Source organism: Crocuta crocuta, unplaced genomic scaffold, assembly GCF_008692635.1.
Source record: "Crocuta crocuta isolate KB4526 unplaced genomic scaffold, BGI_CrCroc_1.0 scaffold278, whole genome shotgun sequence".
Taxonomy (NCBI): domain Eukaryota; kingdom Metazoa; phylum Chordata; class Mammalia; order Carnivora; family Hyaenidae; genus Crocuta; species Crocuta crocuta.
The window spans coordinates 1,474,741-1,494,803 of NW_027532173.1; the positions used below are offsets into that span (position 1 = coordinate 1,474,741).

Sequence of the window (20,063 nt, forward strand, 5' to 3'; positions counted from 1 at the left end):
ATAGTAAGATTGACTCCCACGGGTATCTGCCTCTTCAACTGTATAACACCACACAGTTCTGTAGAAATAGCTTCAAATCAGTTATCGAGCACAAACGAGTAAGGACAATATAAATACCTCAAACATGTCAATAAAGAAAATGACTTTTCAAATGATTCCTATCATATCTGACATCAATTTATACAACTCTACATCAGTGTTTCCCAAAGTTTCATCACAACATACAACACCTACATGATAAAACTGTGAGTTAATAAACACAAACGTGGAGATAAGAACACAGAAGTGGTTATCTTGATCGTTTCCCTCTTATTAGCTGGGAGGCGCAGAGAGGTGAAATGGAAAAGCCAACTGTCTCAGATTAGAGCTCAAGTTTTAGGGCATTTATGTTACTTCAGGGAAGTTGATTCCAATTCTCATAGAAACCGGCATGCTATCCTAGTACATGGTTATAAAATACTGGTGTAAGTCAACAAGAGCACAGAGTCCATCTACTTCAAAAAACTGTAGGACATGCCTCCAGGGGGATTTGTTGGGAGCCTTTCTGAACTCATAAGTTAAGAACACTCCTTATGAGGTTGAGACAAATTTGCAAGGTCTCTTACCATTAGATGGTGACCGATATCCACCCCCACTCAATTATTTCTGTTTAACCATTAACCCCCAAGTTTGGTCTGGCTAAAATAACATCAGACTGAGGAGGACGTCAACTCTCTATTTTGCTTTTTTTTTTTTTTTTTAATTTTTTAATGTTTATTTATTTTCAGAGAGAGAGAGAGAGAGACAGAGCATGAGCAGGGGAGAGGTAGAGAGAGAGGAAGACACAGAATCTGAAGCGGACTCCAAGCTCTGAGCTGCCAGCACAGAGCCCAATGCGGGGCTCGAACCCACGAGTGAGATCATGACCTGAGCCGAAGTCAGACGCTCAACTGACTGAGCCACCCAGGCGCCCCTCTATTTTGCTCTTAACCCCAAAATAGTCCCTTGGTTTCAGGGCCAGGCTCAGTTGTAATTCTTGTGTTCTTAACCCCCTAAGTCTCGGATCTGCAAGGCCCATAGGAAGAGCCTTTTAACAATCGCCCATAGAGCTTTCATCTAAAATCTCTTTTGTAAAGGCAGGAATATACTTTTCCTTATGAGGTATCTGTGTTCAGAATATGGGTCTGATATGGAATATTGTGAGGCCTGGTCAATACCAGCAGGCTTACATCCAACATGAACCAAAAGTAGCAGAAGGAGATACCAGTTTTCATTTCTCATGGCAGGAGCTGCAAACATTGCCACTTTTTTGCTGTGATTGCCATCCAGAGAGGCCGGTGCAGCTCCCGGCAGGGATTCACTTCCTCCATGAAGTCAACACCAACAGAAAAGCTCAAAGAGTGAATGGTAAGGAACACAGTATGAAAAAGAACTTCTAGAGTTAAAGAAAATTAAATTAAATGTAGATTCCATAGGACTTTATACATAAGACACTCGTCCTATCTGCAAACAGGAACAGCTTTCTTCAGTCCTTTCTAATCTGTATGCCTTTTATTTCCTTTCCTAACTGCCAGGTCTGGAACCTCCAGTACAATGCTCAGCAGGAGTGGGGAGGGCACACATCCTTGCCTTGTTCCCAGTTTCTTTTATAAATGGTTTTAAGTTATCAACTCATAATTATTTAGAGTATTTATTTCATAGTGGATAACTTCTGACAGGGTGTGGTTTAAAAGAAATGGTCCAGAGGCGCCTGGGTTCTCAGTAGCTTAAGCGTCTGACTTCAACTCAGATCATGATCTCACGGTTTATGGGTTCGAGCCCCGCGCCGGGCTCTGTGCTAACAGCTCAGAGCCTGGAGTCTGCTTTAGATTCTGTGTCTCCCTCATTCTCTGCCCCTCCTCCGCTCATGCTTGGTCTCTCTCAAAAATAAACATTAAAGAAAAAAAGAATCCATAAAGAACTGCTCCATTTAAATGCATAGAGCTGTTCATAGTATGTTATTAGTCTTTTAATAGCTGAAAACATGCAATTATATCTATTTCCTTCCTCATATCAGCAATCTGTGTCTTCTTTTGTATGTTAAGTCACCCCTGATAGCAGTTCTAGATTTTCTTGATGTTTTCAAAGAATCAGCTTTTTATTTAATTAATTGTTCTCTATTGTGTTTGTTTTCAATTCCAGTGATTTGTGCTCTTCGACTTGCTTGAAAGAGTTTGGTTTGGTTTTTCTTGTTTCTTGAGACGGAAGCTAAGATTACTGATGTGAGACTTTTCCTCCTTCCTAGTGTGGGCAGTTGATGCTATAAACTGCCCTCTCCACATAACTTCAGCTGCATTCTAAAAATTTTGACACCTTGTATTTTTTTTCATTTCCATCCAGTTCTAGGTATACTTTGATTACCTTGAAGACTTTTCTTTTGACCCATGAATTTAGAAGTGTGTCATTTATTTTCAAAAAAGTACTATGGGGGCGCCTGGGTGGCTTAGTGGGTTAAGCGTCCGACTTTCGCTTAGGTCATAATCTCGCGGTTCACGGGTTCGAGCCCCGCATCGGGCTCTGTGCTGACTGCCAGCTCAGAGCCTGGGGCCAATTTCAGAGTCTGTATCTCCCTCTCTCTCTGACCCTCCCCTGCTCATGCTGTCTCTCTCTCTCCTAGAAATAAATAAAAAAATTAAAAAAAAAAAAAAATTAAAAAAAAAAAAAAAGTACTATGAAGGAAACAGGATGCGATGGTAGAAAAAAAAAGAGGAACACATTTAGAAGGGGTGATCAGAAAACAGCAGTGGCATTAAACTGAGCCCTGCAGGATGAGAAGAAACCAGCCACACAAAGGGTGGCCTCTGAAGAGGACAAATGTCACGAGGCAAGAAAGAGTGTGCACTCTCCGAACAGTGAGAGATGATCCGTAGCTTTGTCAGAAGGAAATACTAGAACTCTTATTTTTTAAATTAAAAGTAATTACAAATAAAAATTAAGCTCTACTGCTGTAGAAATCAACAACGGCCACTTGGGAAGACGGCTTTGGCAGCTTCTTATAAAACTGAACAAATTTACCATACAACCCAGCAATGATGCTTCTTGGTATTTACTGAAATGAGCTGGAAACCTATCTGCACACAGATGTTTACAGCAGCTTTACAGCTGAAACTTGGAAGCAATCAAGGTGTCCTTCCGTACATGAACGACTAACTACACTGGGCACATACAGACAATGGAATATGATTCAGCGCTAAAAAGAAGTAAGCTGTCAAGCCATGAAACGACATGGAGGAATCCTCAATGCATCTTACTAGGTGAAAGAAGCCTGTGTGACAAGACTATGTACTACATGACACTGTGGAAAAGGCAAACCTAGAGAGACTGCAGAAAGATCACTGGCTGCTGGGGATCAGTGGGAAGGGAAGGGTGAACAGGCAGAACACAGGGGATTTCTACAGCAGTGAAACTATCCTATGTGACACTATAATGGCAAATACCCGTCACCACACATTTGTCACAATCTATAGAATGGACGACACCAAGAGTGACCCTAATGTCCACTGTGAACGCTGGGTGACAGGAGGCGTCAGCGTTGGTGCGCGCTCACTGAACGTGCCGCTCTCATGCAGGATGTTGGCAGCGGCAGAAGACGTGCATGTGTGCAAGGGTTCGCAGAGTCCTGTACTTCCTGCTCAATTTTGGCATGAATCTGAAACTGCTCTAAAATAAAATGCAGTGTGTTTTTTAAAAAATGTCTGGAAACTGCTGGGTTAGAGAATCGGGACAGGGGCGCCCAGGTGGCTTAGTCGGTTAAGCGTCCGACTTTCGCTCAGGTCATGATCTCGCGGTTCGTGGGTTCGAGCCCTGCGTCGGGCTCTGTGCTGACTGCCAGCTCAGAGCCTGGAGCCTGTTTCAGAGTCTGTGACTCCCTCTCTCTCTGACCCTCCCCTGCTCATGCTGTCTCTCTCTCTCTCTCCTAGAAATAAATAAAACATTAAAAAAAAAAAATAGAGAATCGGAACAAAAGCTGCTGTAGCTGGAACACAGAGATCGGCAGGACGGGAGTGGGTTTTTGGTTATGGTCAGAGAGGTAGGCGGAGCTACCCAGTGATTCTTCCAAAGCCAAGGAGTCCACATTTCTTCCTCGTTGTATGGGAAAGCAAAGGTTTTAACGGTTCTTCCTTCGTACTGTATTAGAAAACCACCCTCTTCCTTGGGACAATCCCAGGGCTCTTCTTTAGACACACTTATTCTCAGAAAACATGGATCGTCCAATTTCCTGTGTATTCAGACCCTTTCTCTCCATGAAATCCTCCCGATTACAATTATACATATTCCAGTTACTCTCCTCTTTAAGAGGACCCCTCTTTTTCTTCGTCTTACAACCAAAGCCTTGGAAAGTGTTATATTTGCTCATCCATTTCCTGACTTGTCACTCAGGCTCTCATACTAGTCTGTTACAGGATTGAACACCACCAATCGACTCCAGTTGCCATTCGTAGAATAATTCACCCAAAACAGCAGACAGACATTCTTCTCAAATGCATATGGACCATTCATCAAATTAGACCTTATCCTGGGCCGTAAAAGAAATCGTAACAATTATAAATATATTATAAGAAGTATGTTCTCTGACAATAATGTAATTAGACTAAAAACTATAAAAGGGAAAATGAAACAAAAAAATAAGAAAATATCCTAAACAACTGAAAATTAAATAACACACTTCCAAATAATCCATAGGTCAAAGAAGAAGTCTCAAGAAAAACTAGAACATATTTTGAACTGAAGAAAAATGAAAATATAACATTATCAAAATGGGTGAGATGTGACAAAGCAGTGTTTAGAGAAAAATTTATTATATTAAATACACATACTACTAAAGAAGCTCTCAAACCAATGATGTAAGCTTCTACCTAAAGAAACTAGAAAACAAATATAAACCCAAAATAAACATAAAGAAAGAACTAATAAGACCAGAAATCAATAATGAAAGAAGCAATACCACTATAGAGCCTACATACATTTTCTTCTTAATTTTTTATTTTTGAGAAACAAAGAGTGTGAGTAGGGGACAAGTAGAGACAGAGGGAGACACAGAATCCGAAGCAGGCTTCAGACTCTGAGCTGTCAGCACGGAGCCCAAAGTGGGGCTTGAACTCACAAACTGTGAGATCATAACCTGAGCTGAAGTCAGACGCTCAACCGATTGAGCCACCCAGGTGCCCAGAGCCTACGTATAAAAGGACAATAAGGTAATAATGTTTAAGAACAACTTTACGCTCATACGTTAAACAACTTATAGAAGATGTACAAATTCTTAAACAAATTGCCAAAGCTAACTGAAAAAGAAATAAACTAAATATTCCTATATCTATTAAAGAAACTGAATTCATAGTTAAAAATCTTCCAATAACCTTCAAATTCAATCTAGTAATACCATCATGCCCTAGTGGGGTATCTCCTGGGAACACAAGGTTGACTTAACTTTTGTACATCAAAGGACACTATCATCAGAGTTAAAGGCAACCCATGGAATGGGAGAAAATAGTTGCAAACCATGCATCTGATAATCAGGGGTTAACATCCAGAATATATAAAGAACTCCTACATTTCAACAACAAAGTAACAGCCTGATTAAAAACTGGACGGAAGAGGCGCCTGGATGGCTCAGTAAGTTAAGCATCCGACTTTGGCTCAGGTCAAGGTTTCACAGTTCATGAGTTCGAGCACCATGTCAGGTGAGCTCGAGCCCCACACTGACAGTGCGAAGCCTGTGTGGAATTCTCTCTCCGCCCCTTACTCTCTCCCTCCTCCATCTCTCTCTCTTCCCCTTGTGGGATTCTCGGTCTCTGCCCCTTCCTTGCTCACTCACGCCCTCTCTCTCTCACTTGCTCACTCAAAAATAAATGGAATAAAAACTGGACAGAAGACACAAATAAGATACCTTTCCAAAGATGTTGCGCAAATGGCCAATAAGTACATGAAAAATTCAACGTCAGGAGTCATTAGAGAAATGCGAATCAAAACCACAATGAGATACCACTTCACACACATTCACATCAGGAGGACTACGATCAAGACAAGAAAAAGACCAGTGTTGGCAGTAAGAACGAGGAGACGGGACGTTGGTGGCGCTGGTGGGTCTGTACAATATGTAGAAGGATGCAGCCCTTGAGGACAGCAGTTTCATGGTTCCTCAATGAATTAAACACAGAATTACCATGTGATGCGGTAATTCTACCTCTGGATAAATACCCGAAAGAACTGAAGGAAAGGACTGGGGCAGCTCTTCCTATCCAAGGGTCCTATCCCTGTACTTTAATAAAATCACCTTTGTGCACCCCCCCCCCCGAAAGAAAAGAAGAGAAAAAGAAAGGACTCAAAGAGCTCTTTGTACGCTCATGTTCATAATAGCATTATTCACACCAGCCAAAAAGCAGAAACCACTCAAATACCCAATGACAGATGAATGGATAAACAAAACACAGTACATACACCCAGTGGAATATCACTCAGTCTTAAAAAGGAAGTACGTTCTGGGGCGCCTGGGTGGCTCAGCCGGCTAAGCATCCCACTTCAGCTGAGGTCATAATCTCATGGTTTGTGGGTTCAAGCCCTGCATCATGCTCTGTGCTGATAGCTTGGAGCCTAGAGACTGCTTGGGATTCTGTGTCTCCCTCTCTCTCTCTGTCTCTCCCCTGCTCACGCTTTGTCTCTTTGTCTCTCTGTCTCTCTCAGAAAAATAAACATCAAAAAAAAAGGAAGTTCTGAGACACACTACAGCATGAATGAACCTTGAAGATACGAGTGAAATAAGCCATTCACAAGAGGACAAATTCTGTATGGCTTCACTTACAGGAGGCAGCCAGAGGGGCTAGCTCATAGATACAGAAAGCAGAATAGTTGCCAAGGGCTGCGGGACAGAGTTTCAGTTTGGGAAGATGAGAAAAGTGTTGGAAATGGAAGGTGATGCTTGCACAACAATGTGAACAGAATAATTAATGCCACTGAACTGTATACTTAAAAATGGCTAAAATGGGGGGCGCCTTGGTGGCTTAGTCAGTTAAGCGTCCGACTTTCGCTTAGGTCATGATCTCGCAGTTTGTGGGTTCGAGCCCTGCGTCGGGCTCTGTGCTGACTGCCAGCTCAGAGCCTGGAGCCGTTTCAGTCTGTGACTCCCTCTCTCTCTGACCCTCCACTGCTCACGCTGTCTCTCTCTCTCTCCTAGAAATAAATAAAACATTTTAAAAAAAAATGGCTAAAATGGTAAATTATAGGTCATGTACAAGGTCCTGGTCAATAGAATACAACAGAGAAAAATAAATAAAAGTCACAACGCTCAGAAATGAATGGAAAAAACACAGATACATGACTGTCTAAAGAGAAAATCCCAAAGAAGCTAAAAAAGAACTCCTAGATCTAATAAGTGATTTTAGCAAGGTCCCAGGACACAAGATTAATACACTAAAATCAGTTGTACTTCAGTATGATAGTAATGAATATGGAAATTGAAAATTTTAGCACTATACAACTTATAAACTATTGCTGTATAAGTCTAATAAAAATATACAAACCCTGTATGCTGATAATCATAAAACATTGATTTCTCTAAGTCAAAAAAGATCTATTACAACAAGTGCTGGGTGTTGTAGTAAGTGGTAAGTCACTTAATTCTACTCCTGAATCCAATACTACACTGTATATTAACTAATTTGAATTGAAATAACAGTTTGGAAGAGAACACCAACAACAAAAACAAAGACATAAACAAATAAAGAAATACATCATGTTCATGGATTGGAAGACTCTACGTGGTTAAGAAGTCTGTTCTCCCTTAATTGTTCAACTGAGCCAGTGCAATCCCTACCAAAATCCAGCATGTTTTTTGTAGAAATCAATGACCTGACTCCAAACTTGATGTGATAATGCTGGCTGGCTTCAGGCCATCTTCTCATCTCCTCTAAACTCTCCCTCTAGATAGTCTCATCCCTAAGCACAGGCTCCAACAACATCACTACCAAAGATGGGTTCTGAACATAAACTTCACTTCTTGAGCAAAGTCCTCATTAGAGAAGGAAGTTCTCATCAGAGGAGGGAACTAACTAGAAAAACAATTCAACCAAAGGACAGATGGTGAGAAGTGTAGTACGGTTAAAAATAGAAAGAGAATTATAGAGAAGATACCAGATGATGGAACCATACACAGGATACTTCAGGAAGGACCGCCTTTGTTTCAGCAAGACCCATGGTTACATGTAATCATCTAAAATACGCAAACCCTCTGAAGCTCTAGGATGGATCACTTTGGTCAGAGAGAGGTCGCAGCATCCAGGATATCACTAGCCTATTCTCTACCAGACTTGTTGAAGGTTGAGTTTGGGACACAGCCTCCCTTATGTTCAGAACAAGAATAAAGGGCCCCGATGACACCTAAGAAATTAACACAACAGCTCAGAAGGCTTTTCTTCACGTGGGAACAGTAAAGTATAACGCAAGGCACTGGTCAGGTCCACATGTATCTCGTTTTGAAACAAGAAACTGACAACAAATAATACAGACAAATGCCTTTTCAGGTAGTTAGCACAATTTATCCTGAATACTTCCAATGAAAAATACTGAGCTTTTAGATTTTCAGAGGTGGCTGTATTAGACGACCGTGGCATATGGCTTAGAGTGACTTCATGGAAGCCAAATGTCATTCTCACCCGTTGAACCCAGTCAGCAACAGAAATGCTCCACCGCTGAAATCAACCAGCTTAAATGTCTCAGCCTCTGACCCTAACTTCCTTCCTGTGTGGTCTCTACTAACTTTCACCTACAGGCTGTGAAAAACACGAGGTCCCTCCCTGGCACCCACTCTCCTTATCTGGCAGTCAGTGGGGCCTGCACCTCCCGTGCTACCGCTGTGATTGGCGTTACCTCACAAGCGACCTGCTACAAACCTAATCCAATGGATTCTTAGGTGTTTTACCATTTCTACCACACTTAACAGGTTATCGCCCTTCCAACCTGAGGCTCTGTTGCTTTCGCTTTTATGACACCTCTCCCTCCTGGTTTTCTTCTTTGTACTTTAATTTTGGTGGGGTTTGGGTGTCACTGATTTGTGAACTTGCTGCGCCCAAACATATCTATGACATAGTGTGTCATGAGTTTTGGTTTACTTGTTTTTTTCTGGCCACTGCCCTGTCAAGTTCTTGAGGACAGGGATGGCTTCTTTCAATTCTGTAACTCCTAATCTCTGAAAAAAACACAGTAGCTTGGGAAGTCCATAATAAATAAAACTAGGTGTTGGATTCTGTAACTGTTTAATTTTACTAGGATACTGTGAAACAGACAGGTCTTTTGGGGGATACACATTCTGACTGGTCTATTAGTGACATCTCATTTCACAGAAAAGATTCAAAAATAACAAACTTCCAAACATACCAAGCCACTGTTGCTGAGATATTTCACACCAGTATTTTCTCACTGTGAGAATATCCTTGAGCAAGAGGTTGCTGCAGTCGGCTCCAAAAACATTACCATTAAACGAATCTTTCACTGTTTCCATGATATAATTCAAGAGTTCTTGACATTTCAGTCTGGGTGCTCCTATTTAAAAATAAACAAACAAGTAAATAAAAATATGCAAATCTTAAGAAAAACAAGAACACCTGGAATTACAACTATATAAATAATTCCACTTGGGAAATTACTATTAACTAACCTCTTTCTCATAGAGCAGCGATTAGCAAACTGTGGCCCATGGGCAAAGTGCAGCCAGCTGCCTGTTTTGGAAAATAAAGTTTTACGGGGCCACAGCTACATCCATTCTTTTATGTATTGTCTATGGCTACTTTCATGCCACAACAGCGGAGGTGAATAACTGAGACAGAGACCAGAGAGCCTGAAAAGTCGAAAACATTTATAGTCTGGTCCCGTGACAAAAGAAGTTTGCTGATCTCTATGTGAATATATCGCAAAGACAATCATTCATCCTATCCTTAATAATTCACAATTTCTGGCATGATCTAAAATGATCCAATGTTTCTTGGTACTTTTTAAAAAGAATGAATTCACTAGAATAACCTGAGATTGTAAGGAGGATATTTATTTTGAAAACCAAATTACTTTCAAATCCTACAATAGCATGTGAGACATGTAAGTATGTAAGACAGTAATATTTCTACTTTTATTTGTTAGAGTTCCTAAAAATTCACTACTAATAGGTATCTTATTGAAGGTAACAAAAGGACATTTAAAAACTGTTTCTTATTTTCAGCAAATCACACTGATGTTGCAGCTAAAATTTTATTGTATTTCAACATTAACAATCTTAAAACCACCCGTAACATTTTTTTGTTATAAGCTATCAGCAGGTCACAAGTGAAGACATATCTGATTATATTCTAGTTTAGCATTTTCTTATGGTGAGAACCATCAAACTATGATAAATAAATATACTCTGACATAATTTGAGTATCATTTCCACTTGCAGCTTACATCATAATTTTAGGCATCTGTGGCCAATGATGAAATTCACACTCCCACAATCCTCTGCTTTAACACCCTGTGCATCTGTCTCTTACATTGTCTTATCCATAACATATGTTATATTATAACCTCCCTAAGGAATGAATTAATCTCTATATCACAACACAACCCAGTAACTGTCCTAAATAGTATCTGTTTAGGTTTAGTAAACATTTATTGAGTAACTACATCAATTAATGTCAGGATGAAATCACATTTCCCTATGGTCTTAGTCCTAACATATTTCCTTCCTCTGTCAAATTTGAGAAATGCCTCAAGAATTATACTGACATTCTTTTCTAAAAAAAATCTGCCTCCAGAGGACAACTAAGTTGGCTGAAAAGGATTTAAGGCACCTCATAGAACTTAACGTTTTGCACATGTGCTTTGGGCAGAAGCAGATAAATGCCTCCATAAAAGAAGGAACAGTGTTTGCTAAGTGATTCCTTCCCAGCTATCTTTTTTTAATCTGTTTCTTTCGTCTACCTTGAACACCAATGCTAAATAAGCCTGGCAAAGCCTGGACATGTGTTTCAATTCCCATCAATTCTCCCAACTCTTTGAAAAACACAACGAAGTGAAATGACATGATAGTAACACTCTAATTTTGTTCTGAGATGAAAACCATTTAAGTTACAAAGTCAAACCTGAAACTGGGACCCTTGGGTGGCCCAATCAGTTAAGCATCCGACTTCAGCTCCAGTCTTGATCTCACAGCTCATGAGCTCGTGAGTTTGAGCCCCGCATCAGACTCTGTCCTGACAGCTCAGAGCCTGAAGCCTGCTTCAGATTCTGTCTCCCCATCTCTCTGTCCCTCCCCCACACTCACACTCGCTCGCTCTCTCTCTCTCTCTCTCTCCCCTTCAAAAATAAACATCAGAAAAAATTTCAAAGTTAAACCTGAAGGAAAAGGAAGCCTCAAATAAAAACAACCAATTTTTAAACATTTAAATGATCTTATATTGATAATTTCATCTACTCATTCCTGTAAACCAAAATATTGATACTTTCACACATTTTCAAATGTGACGTCCACTGTTAATTTTGCAGTTAAAGGTCTTTTCACTCTAAAGCAAAATTACAGGGGTGCCTGGGTGGCTCAGCCAGTTAAGCGTCTGACTTCAGCTTGGGTCATGATCTCACACTTTATGGGTTCGAGCTCCACGTCAGGCTCTGTGCTGTCAACCCAGAGCCTTGAGCCTGCCTCAGATTCTGTGTTTCCTTCTCCTTCCGCTCCTCCCCCACTCATGCTCTGTCTTTCAAAAATAAATAAACGTTAAAAAAAATAAAAAATAAAGCAAAATTACTGCTACAAACTTTTCTGGGGAGCTACAAATGGGGATCTTTCTCTTCCTAACTCTCTAAGTATGGATTAAAATCTATTTAACTGAGGGCTGATGGGGGTGAGGGATAGGGGAAGGGGGGTGATGGGCATGGAGGAGGGCACTTGTTGGGATGAGCACTGGGTGTTACATGGAAACCAACTTGACAAAAAACTATGAAAGAAAAAAAAATCTATTTAGAACCCAATGTCAGTAGCCAAGAAATCAAATTTTAATAAATGCAAGGCTATCATATTGGGCAAAAGCAGTTGCAGAGTATTTTAGAGTAGCTTTCCTCTGTCGGTGCTGGAGCCCCAGACACAGGCTTGCCCCTATCCACACAACTGGCATCTCGGAGCAGGAAAAATAAATTTCTGCTAAGCCACTGCTATTTATTTTATTTTATTTTTATTTATTTCTGAGAGAGAGAGAGAGAGTGAGAGAGAGAGACAGCATGAAACTGGGAGGGTCAGAGAGAGAGGGAGACACAGAATCCAAAGCAGGCTCCAGACTCTGAGCTGGCTGTCAGCACAGAGCCCAACACAGGGCTCGAACCCACGAACCATGAGATCATGACCTGAGCCGAAGTCAGATGAAGCCACTGCTTTTTAGACTCAAATCTCATAGCACCATTCTAAAATATCATTTGCTAACCCTCTATGTCCTTCTACTTAATAATGTTTATCAACACTGGGCTTTTCTGATTCTTTTTATTTTAAAGTTTCTTATTTTAATTTCAAGATAGTTAATCCACAGTGTTATATTTCTTTCAGGTGTCCAACATATACTAATTCAATGGCCTTTCTGATTCTTAAACTGACCTTGGCGTCTCAAAGACACATCTTTGTCTACGAAGAGTGAACAGCATTTGAGCCCAAGAGTCTGTAAAAACATCTCTGCTTCTAGTTTTCAGGAATGCATGAAGCCCATTTCCTTACATGAGCCTACAAGGATCCTGCATTTTGTTTCAAAAATATCAACTCTTTAAAATATTCACCACACCAGTTCAAAATGAAAATATTGGCTCATCAGGAGCAAAAAATTTACAGTTATTTTTTTAAAATCAAATAGTAGGCACAGTTATAGTCAAGAGGATGGGTTTTGACTACCAAGAAAGCCACCTTGATCTCTAAATGAGTTAGTAGAAGTAGAGAGTCAAAGTCCTGGGCCGCTATGTATCAATCAGAGCATACGTCGAATTGAGTCCCAGACTTTGAGATAGAATTAAACTGAAGAAAATTCAAAAGAAACGACACAAAAACTAGGTCATATGAGCCGAAGGAAGATAATTATCTGTTTAGCTTAGAGAAGAAGCCTCAGAGGAAATGCTGTCGCTAACTTCAGACACCTCAAAGGATGTCACATTGAAAAAATTTATTACAATTTGCCTGTACTGCCCCCGAAGGCAGAAGCAAGAACAACAGGAGACAGGTTTTCGCGACAATTAAAGCCCTTCAAAGACAGAAAAAAAAAGCCTCAGAAGGTTACGTTCGATCACTAAGGCCACCGTTCGATCACTAAGGCCACCGACGTGCTACGAACCAATAGAGGGGGTCCAAGAAGAATGGGCAGCTGGAATCGTAATCTTTAATCTTTCCACCCGAGGCTGCCATTCCATGCTTGCGTAAATTCATCCAAATACTTAAATCTATAGTATTAAAATCCAAGATACATACCAGAAATCAGAGTGAGCACTCAACTGTTAGCTCAACACATTCCGACCAAACCCAGGCAAGAGTCCCTCTCCCTAGACCAGTCTTTACAACTGACAATGGCACTTACTTTTATTTGCACACTTGATGAAGTATTTGACCAGACTACTGATTTCTTGCATCTTCTTCTGCCTGGTGGCTTGTGCTGAGGCTGATACGCCTGGTTTTGCGGTTTTCAGACATTCTGTTTCTTTTTGAACATATTTCTGTAAAAATCTTCAAGAAAACAAAGTGGAACTTCAGAAAACTCATTAAATGCTTAAGTTATTATAATAATTCTCAAAAATCCGTATGCCATTTTACAGAGAACAAGCCACAATGCTTTAATCAACGTACCACCTACATACAACAATTTTCTCTTTCAAGGCCTAGGCCCCACCACACCAATTTAAAGTCTGGTCTGGATCCGGAGCCTCCGTGATCTCGCCTTATTATTAAAAGTTTACAACGCTATAAGGGCTCTTGATTCTTTCTTACCTGTTATTCTGTACAACCCACCCCTTCCCTAGGCAGTTGGTAACACTTCCAGCCTTTGACTGAAGCCTGCCTGGAAAATATTCATGAGTAGCTGGAAGTGCCAGGCGCATCTCTGACCTATCTGATGAGCTTACCCAAAATACTCATCCTTAGATAATACCTAGAGTTGTGGTATTTGAAATACACTAAGTAACCAGAGGAAAAGAAGCATGCATTTTTCATGTTATCTGCACTGAAATCTGGAAGTCATTCTAGTACCATATAAGTGGTAAAAATAAAAGTGTTCTAAACAATAACAAATACTCATACTTCCTCTTCAATGAAAATGTTGTTTCATGTTTCCCAGTATTCTGTTAATTTAAAATATTCCACTCATGTTTCCTTAGTCTTATAATCTATTTCTAGTTAGACTTCATAGCGACAAGCTGTATCTTAATGTAAAAAGGCATCAATTCTGTCTGCCACTCCAATCTAGCAATCAATTCTGTCTTTGCAATGAGTGAATTTTGTTTTTCTTAATGGCATATGTATACTATTCTGTAATTTTTTTTGCTAAAATTTAACATATGGCACTTGCTTAGAACAATAAAGATGTAAAAATAACAAGGGCACCTATGGGACTAAATCGGTTGAGCATACAGTTCTTGGTCTCAGCTCAGGTCATGATCTCACAGTTCATGGGTTCAACCCCTGCATCAAACTCCACAAGCACTGACAGTGCAGAGTCTGCCTGGAATTCTCTCTCTTTCCCTTTCTCTCTGCCCTCACCCTCCTCTGTGTTCTCTCTCTCCCAAAATAAACAAACTTTAAAAGAAGTAAAAATAGGGGCATCGGGGTGGCTTAGTCGGTTGAGCGTCTGACTTTCGCTTAGGTCATGATCTCGTGGTTCGTGGGTTCGGGCCCCGCGTCGGGCTCTGTGCTGACTGCCAGCTCAGAGCCTGGAGTCTGTTTCAGTCTGTGACTCCCTCTCTCTCTGACCCTCCCCTGTTCGCGCTGTCTCTCTCTCTCCTAGAAATAAATAAATAAATAAAAGAAGTAAAAATAATAAAGTATTTTTTATAACTTAATTTTATTCTCAAATTGGAAATAAACTCTTTTGAACTAACAAGTATGAAAGGAATTTTCTCAAATCTTCTTTTAAATTTATTTTGAGAGAGAAGCAGAGAGAGGATCCCAAGTAGACTCCTCACTGTCCACACACAGCCTAACACAGGGCTCGAACCCATAAAGCATGAGATCATGATGTGAGCTGAAATCAAGAGTCAGACGCTGAACATACTGAGTCACCCAGGCACCCCAGAATTTTCTCTAATCTTGAGTGAGATATGTCTAAGACCTTGTACTGATTGAATGACTTAGAAATTTAACTTTTTCTATATGAACATCCTTTAAAAATTGTTTCAGGTAACTATTAGGCACCAATTTTATATGCAAGGCACAAGGATAAATAAGACCTACATATACAGAAATATCACAGCAAATAAAAATGAAAGAGAAAACTAAAGACGCTAAAAAGAATTAGAATGGGCTTTCTGCCCGTGGACGCCGCTGAGTAAGCATTGATAAAGTCTCCCCTCCCACTGCCGTCATGTCTAAGTCAGAGTCTCCCAAAGAGCCTGAACAGCTGCGGNAGGCAAGAAACTCGAGGACTGTATTTGTGACTAATTGTATAACAGATTATTTTAGTTTCTGTTCTGTGGAAAGTGTAAATAAAGCATTCCAACAAAGGGTTTTAAGGTAGATTTTTTTTTTTGCACCCATGCTGTTGATTGCTAAATGTAATAGTCTGATCATGACGCTGAATAAATGTGTCTTTAAAAAAAAAACAAAAAAGAATTAGAATGGAATACCTAAAAACAGCATCCCAATTCAAGTATTTCCCTTGTTTGGAATCTGAATGCCGATCTAAATGTTGAACAGTTTCAGGATCCCGGATAAGGCGCTTAAATTTCTCAACTTCTTTCTGGAAACGAAGAAGAACACGGTAACGGGTTGCCAATCACACACTCACTTCAAGGAAAGATAAAATTACAGCTTACTACCCTTCGCTCTGTAGCTCTATCATGTTCCAGTTGACGACAGCAGATAAGCAGATCGTTAAGTGCTAGACTCATGGTTCAGAATTTCAGAAAACACGTCACTGTAAAAAATACATACATGCAAAATTACTTTAGACCTTCAGGTTGTGGTATTAATGCATAGTCAGGTCAAAGTGTACAACTGGAGGTACACTGTGTTCAAACATACAGTGGTTTTTCTTAATGTTTTCATGCTCAAATGAGATTTTCTAAGAATATATCAAAACAAAGCTTCAACATGTAAATTTGTGTGCAGTAGTGGGATAAAAATAGAAAACATATAGTTTATTGCTCTGACATAAAAACAGAAAACCTAATTTATTGTTCTGGGACCTTTTCTTTTTTCTTCTTAAATTTTTAAAAATGTTATTTATTTATTTTTGAGAGACAGAGCGTGAGCAGGTGTGGGACAGAGAGAGATGAAGACACAGAATCCAAAGCAGGATCAGGCTCTGAGCTGTCAGCACAGAGCCTGACGCGGGGCTTAAACTCACTAACAGTGAGATCGTGACCTGAGCTAAAGTCGGACACTTAAACCAACTGAGCCACCCAGGTGTCCCTGAGGCCTTTTCTAGGAAACATAATATCTAAAGATACTCAAATTAAAATGTAAAAGATGAACAGGAGACAGCCAGGTCAAGAACAAGGAAAAGGGCACATAGGGATTTAACCCTTTAATAGCAGCACCCTTTCTTATATGCAGTGATGTGTCATTTGTTGAGCGAATAGCGTAATTTGCTTGTGCTTTGGAATTGATACCTAGGAGGTTATTAGAGCTGCTAAGCCTTGCCTAGCACTCAAGGCTCACTTGGCTTTATGGTTCTCATTTAAAACATAAAATTATAAGAACAATTGCGTTCCTGTTTTAAAAGAAAATACTACAGCGATATCCTTTGCAAAAGTCAAAAATCAACTACATTTTACTGGGCTTTAATGCCAATGCTGTAGTTTTCCTTCTCTTAGGTTTTTTTAACATAATCAAGCCTTCCTTTGAGGACCTTTAAAAAAAGTCCCATAAGAACAGCATTTTATGTCATTAATTTTGAGTCTCTTTATAAAGAAGCTTCATTTTTGTTAAAGTATAAATGTTTACAAAGAAAATGTGTACTTTTTTGTGTATTACCTACCTCAAGAAGGAGAGGAGGGGAAGTCCTTTACTGATGCATTCACATAAATTCTATTCATTCTTTAAAGATCAAGTATGTTTCCCTGCCACTATTTAACTCACAGGATTTTAAAATTGGAACTGAGAGACCATCTTCGTACAAAGGAAGAAATAACCCCTACAAAATTATTTCGACACTCTTTATTTTTTTAATATATTTTTTTAATGTTTTATTTCTGAGAGAGAAAGAGAGAGAGAGAGACAGCGTGAGCAGGGGAGGGTAGAGAGAGAGGGAGACACAGAATCCGAAGACAGGGTCCAGGCTCTGAGCTAGCTGTCAGCACAGAGCCCAACACTGTGCTAGAACCCACGAACTGGGAGATCGTGAGCTGAGCCAAAGTCGGACGCTTAACCAACTGAGCCACCCATGTGCCCCTTCAACACTCTCTTTAAACACTCAGTGAAGGCACACTACCTAATGAGCTTACCTATTTCACTGGGAGAAAGGTCTAACTCGCTTCTCCATTTTTATTCATTGGTTGTTCCAACTCTTATCCCTAGTACAACCTCCTCTACGCTGCTGTAGATTACAGGTTGTTATTTACTTGACAGTCTTATTCATTGGGTCATAAACTTCTTAAGGAAAAGAGCTATTATTTTCATTTTCGTGTTATCTTCATCTCCCTTCCTCACAATTTTGTCTAGGACTCTTCCCCCTTCTTACTCTTAACCCTCTTGCACCGAGTCAATACGGAAAATCAAACTGGGATTCTAACTGATGAAAACATGTGAGCAGTACCCGAAGAATCATAAACACAGGCACATTTATTTCTAGATATACTAAAGACATTGTTTGCAACATAAAAAAAAAAAAAATTGCATGTTTACTGAACATGTGACACTTCCAGGAAGATGTAGGCCTCAACTTTTCTTTTTTTAAAGCTGTGGTTTTTCTGCTGACTTCTTTCTGTTTTTCTCTCTTCCGTTTCTCAAAGATGAATTACTTTCAAGAAAACACAACAGTTCAATCAGGAAATGTTCATTCACTGATACACGCAACATTTACTGAGCAACTACTGTGCTTGAGGTACTATATTAAGGGTAAGAGACACAAATCCTCCCTTGTGAACCAGTGAGGGAGAGTGAGGAAAAACGAGTATCCTGAAAAACCAATGTATAATTCCACATTTTAATACACGACTCAAAAGAAACACAGTATACAACAATGGAGAAGATCACCTCTGATAAGGTGCCAGAGAACACATCTCAGAGGAGGTTACAACAAAGCCAAGATCTGAACAGGTGCCAATCACTGAAACAGCTAGAAGGCCAACATTTCAGGGGAGACTAGTATCACCAAAAGGTCCAAAGATGGAAAAGTGCATGCTACATTGGAGGAACTGAAAGAAAACCAAAGAACTACAAAGTAGTCAGCTAAAGCTGTCTGAGCAACAGATCATGTAGAATTCGATTAATACATTCCTCCCAAACTATGTAGATTCCACTACCAACACACAACTGAACGATGCACGTTTTCTAAGCAACAGCCTCCGAATTGGCAAATCCAACGTTCCTCTAACTCCATCAAGTTGATCCCTTTGCAGAATTTGACAATGAACCCTACACCCCATCTTCCTGCATATAATTCTGCCCTTGGCATGCCAGTCTTTCCCAGTGTCATAGTGGGGGCTCTGTAGTTAGATCGTGCCGGTTCAAATCCTAGTCCTGTCATTTACAAACTGTATAACCTCGAGCAAGTTAGCCACTTCCTCTAAATTTCAGTTCTGTCAATGATAAAATGAAAAACAATACTAGAACCTAGGTCAAAGGTATCCGTGTGTGTGTTTAACACAGTGCCTGGACCACAGAAAATGTCACCAAATTGCTAGCAATTATCATAATACTTCGTTTCCTAAGTCTCTTTTACCGGTTGTTCTTCTACCTACACCTGCAAGACTATCTTTGTGTCCTTACTTCTCAACCTATGCTCTCCCAGGGTGAGCTCATCCGCCTCTAAGACCCCACCATGCTAAAATCGCCCACATCTATTTCATCCAACGCCAGACATCACTCTTGAGCGTCAAGAACTTTCCGCCGCTTTGTGCCTTTACACGCATTTCCCCTTGTCTGCAAGGCCCCTATCATCCCCCTCGGGGGTAAGTGAACAACTGGAGGTCTCACCACACAACCTCCTTTACTCCTCTGCCATCACAGCTCTCTCTCAGATTACCCTCCTCTGAGCTCTAAGAGTCCCTTTACTTCTTGTACCCAACGGGGCGCATGGGTGGCTCAGTTTGCTGAGCATTAGACTCTCGATTTCTTCTCAGGTAATGATCCCAGGGTCGTGCGATCCAGCCCCGCGCTAAGTTGGAGCCTGCTTGGGATTCACACTCTCCCTCCCTCTGCTCTTACAAAGAATAAAAAAGTAAAGTAAAATCCTAAAACTTCTCGGTACCTGGCAAGAACAGCAGCGAACGCTCTGGAGTGCTCACCACGGGCCAAAATGATCGCAGGGGAGACAGCACAGCCCCGGAGCATAAACGCCAACCAGAATTCCAGCTCCAGCAAAACTCACTTCACAGTCCGCGCTCCTACGCACGCCAATCTAGTTGACACCTCAACAGATGCTCGTGGGTCAAATCTAATAAAGAAGAGGGCGTGGGAAGCATGATTAATCAAGTCACCCAGTGACGTCTGGGCCGTACGGGGACAGGGAAAGGGGACGCGCTTGAGGATTCAGCGCGGCGTTTGGAAGAAGAGCCCCGGCTCGTAAGTCCGCGACGCGATCGCAGCGAGGGCGGGAGAAAGCGCGGCGTCGAGGAATGGGCCGCTAGGGCGCAGCAGGGGAGGCCGGCGACCAGGGGGCTGGCGCAGAACGGCTCGGACGCCCCTCGAG

General features: G+C 40.7%; 1 protein-coding gene across 5 annotated transcripts in view; it reads right to left on the reverse strand.

The window, feature by feature from the left end:
* Nucleotides 1-19,807, reverse strand: part of ATM (ATM serine/threonine kinase) — a 124,243-nt gene extending 104,436 nt beyond the window's left edge. For all 5 annotated transcript variants that reach the window (XM_077777446.1, XM_077777445.1, XM_077777447.1 and 2 more), the window contains exons 1-5: nucleotides 19,623-19,807; nucleotides 16,027-16,124; nucleotides 15,835-15,947; nucleotides 13,578-13,723; nucleotides 9,388-9,552 (exon numbers count right to left, since the gene is read on the reverse strand). In XM_077777446.1, coding sequence (XP_077633572.1) covers nucleotides 9,388-9,552; nucleotides 13,578-13,723; nucleotides 15,835-15,947; nucleotides 16,027-16,098 — 496 coding nt within the window. In that variant the 5' untranslated portion in view covers nucleotides 16,099-16,124; nucleotides 19,623-19,807. The remainder of the gene's footprint in view (nucleotides 1-9,387; nucleotides 9,553-13,577; nucleotides 13,724-15,834; nucleotides 15,948-16,026; nucleotides 16,125-19,622) is intronic.
* Between the last annotated feature and the right edge of the window lie 256 nt (nucleotides 19,808-20,063).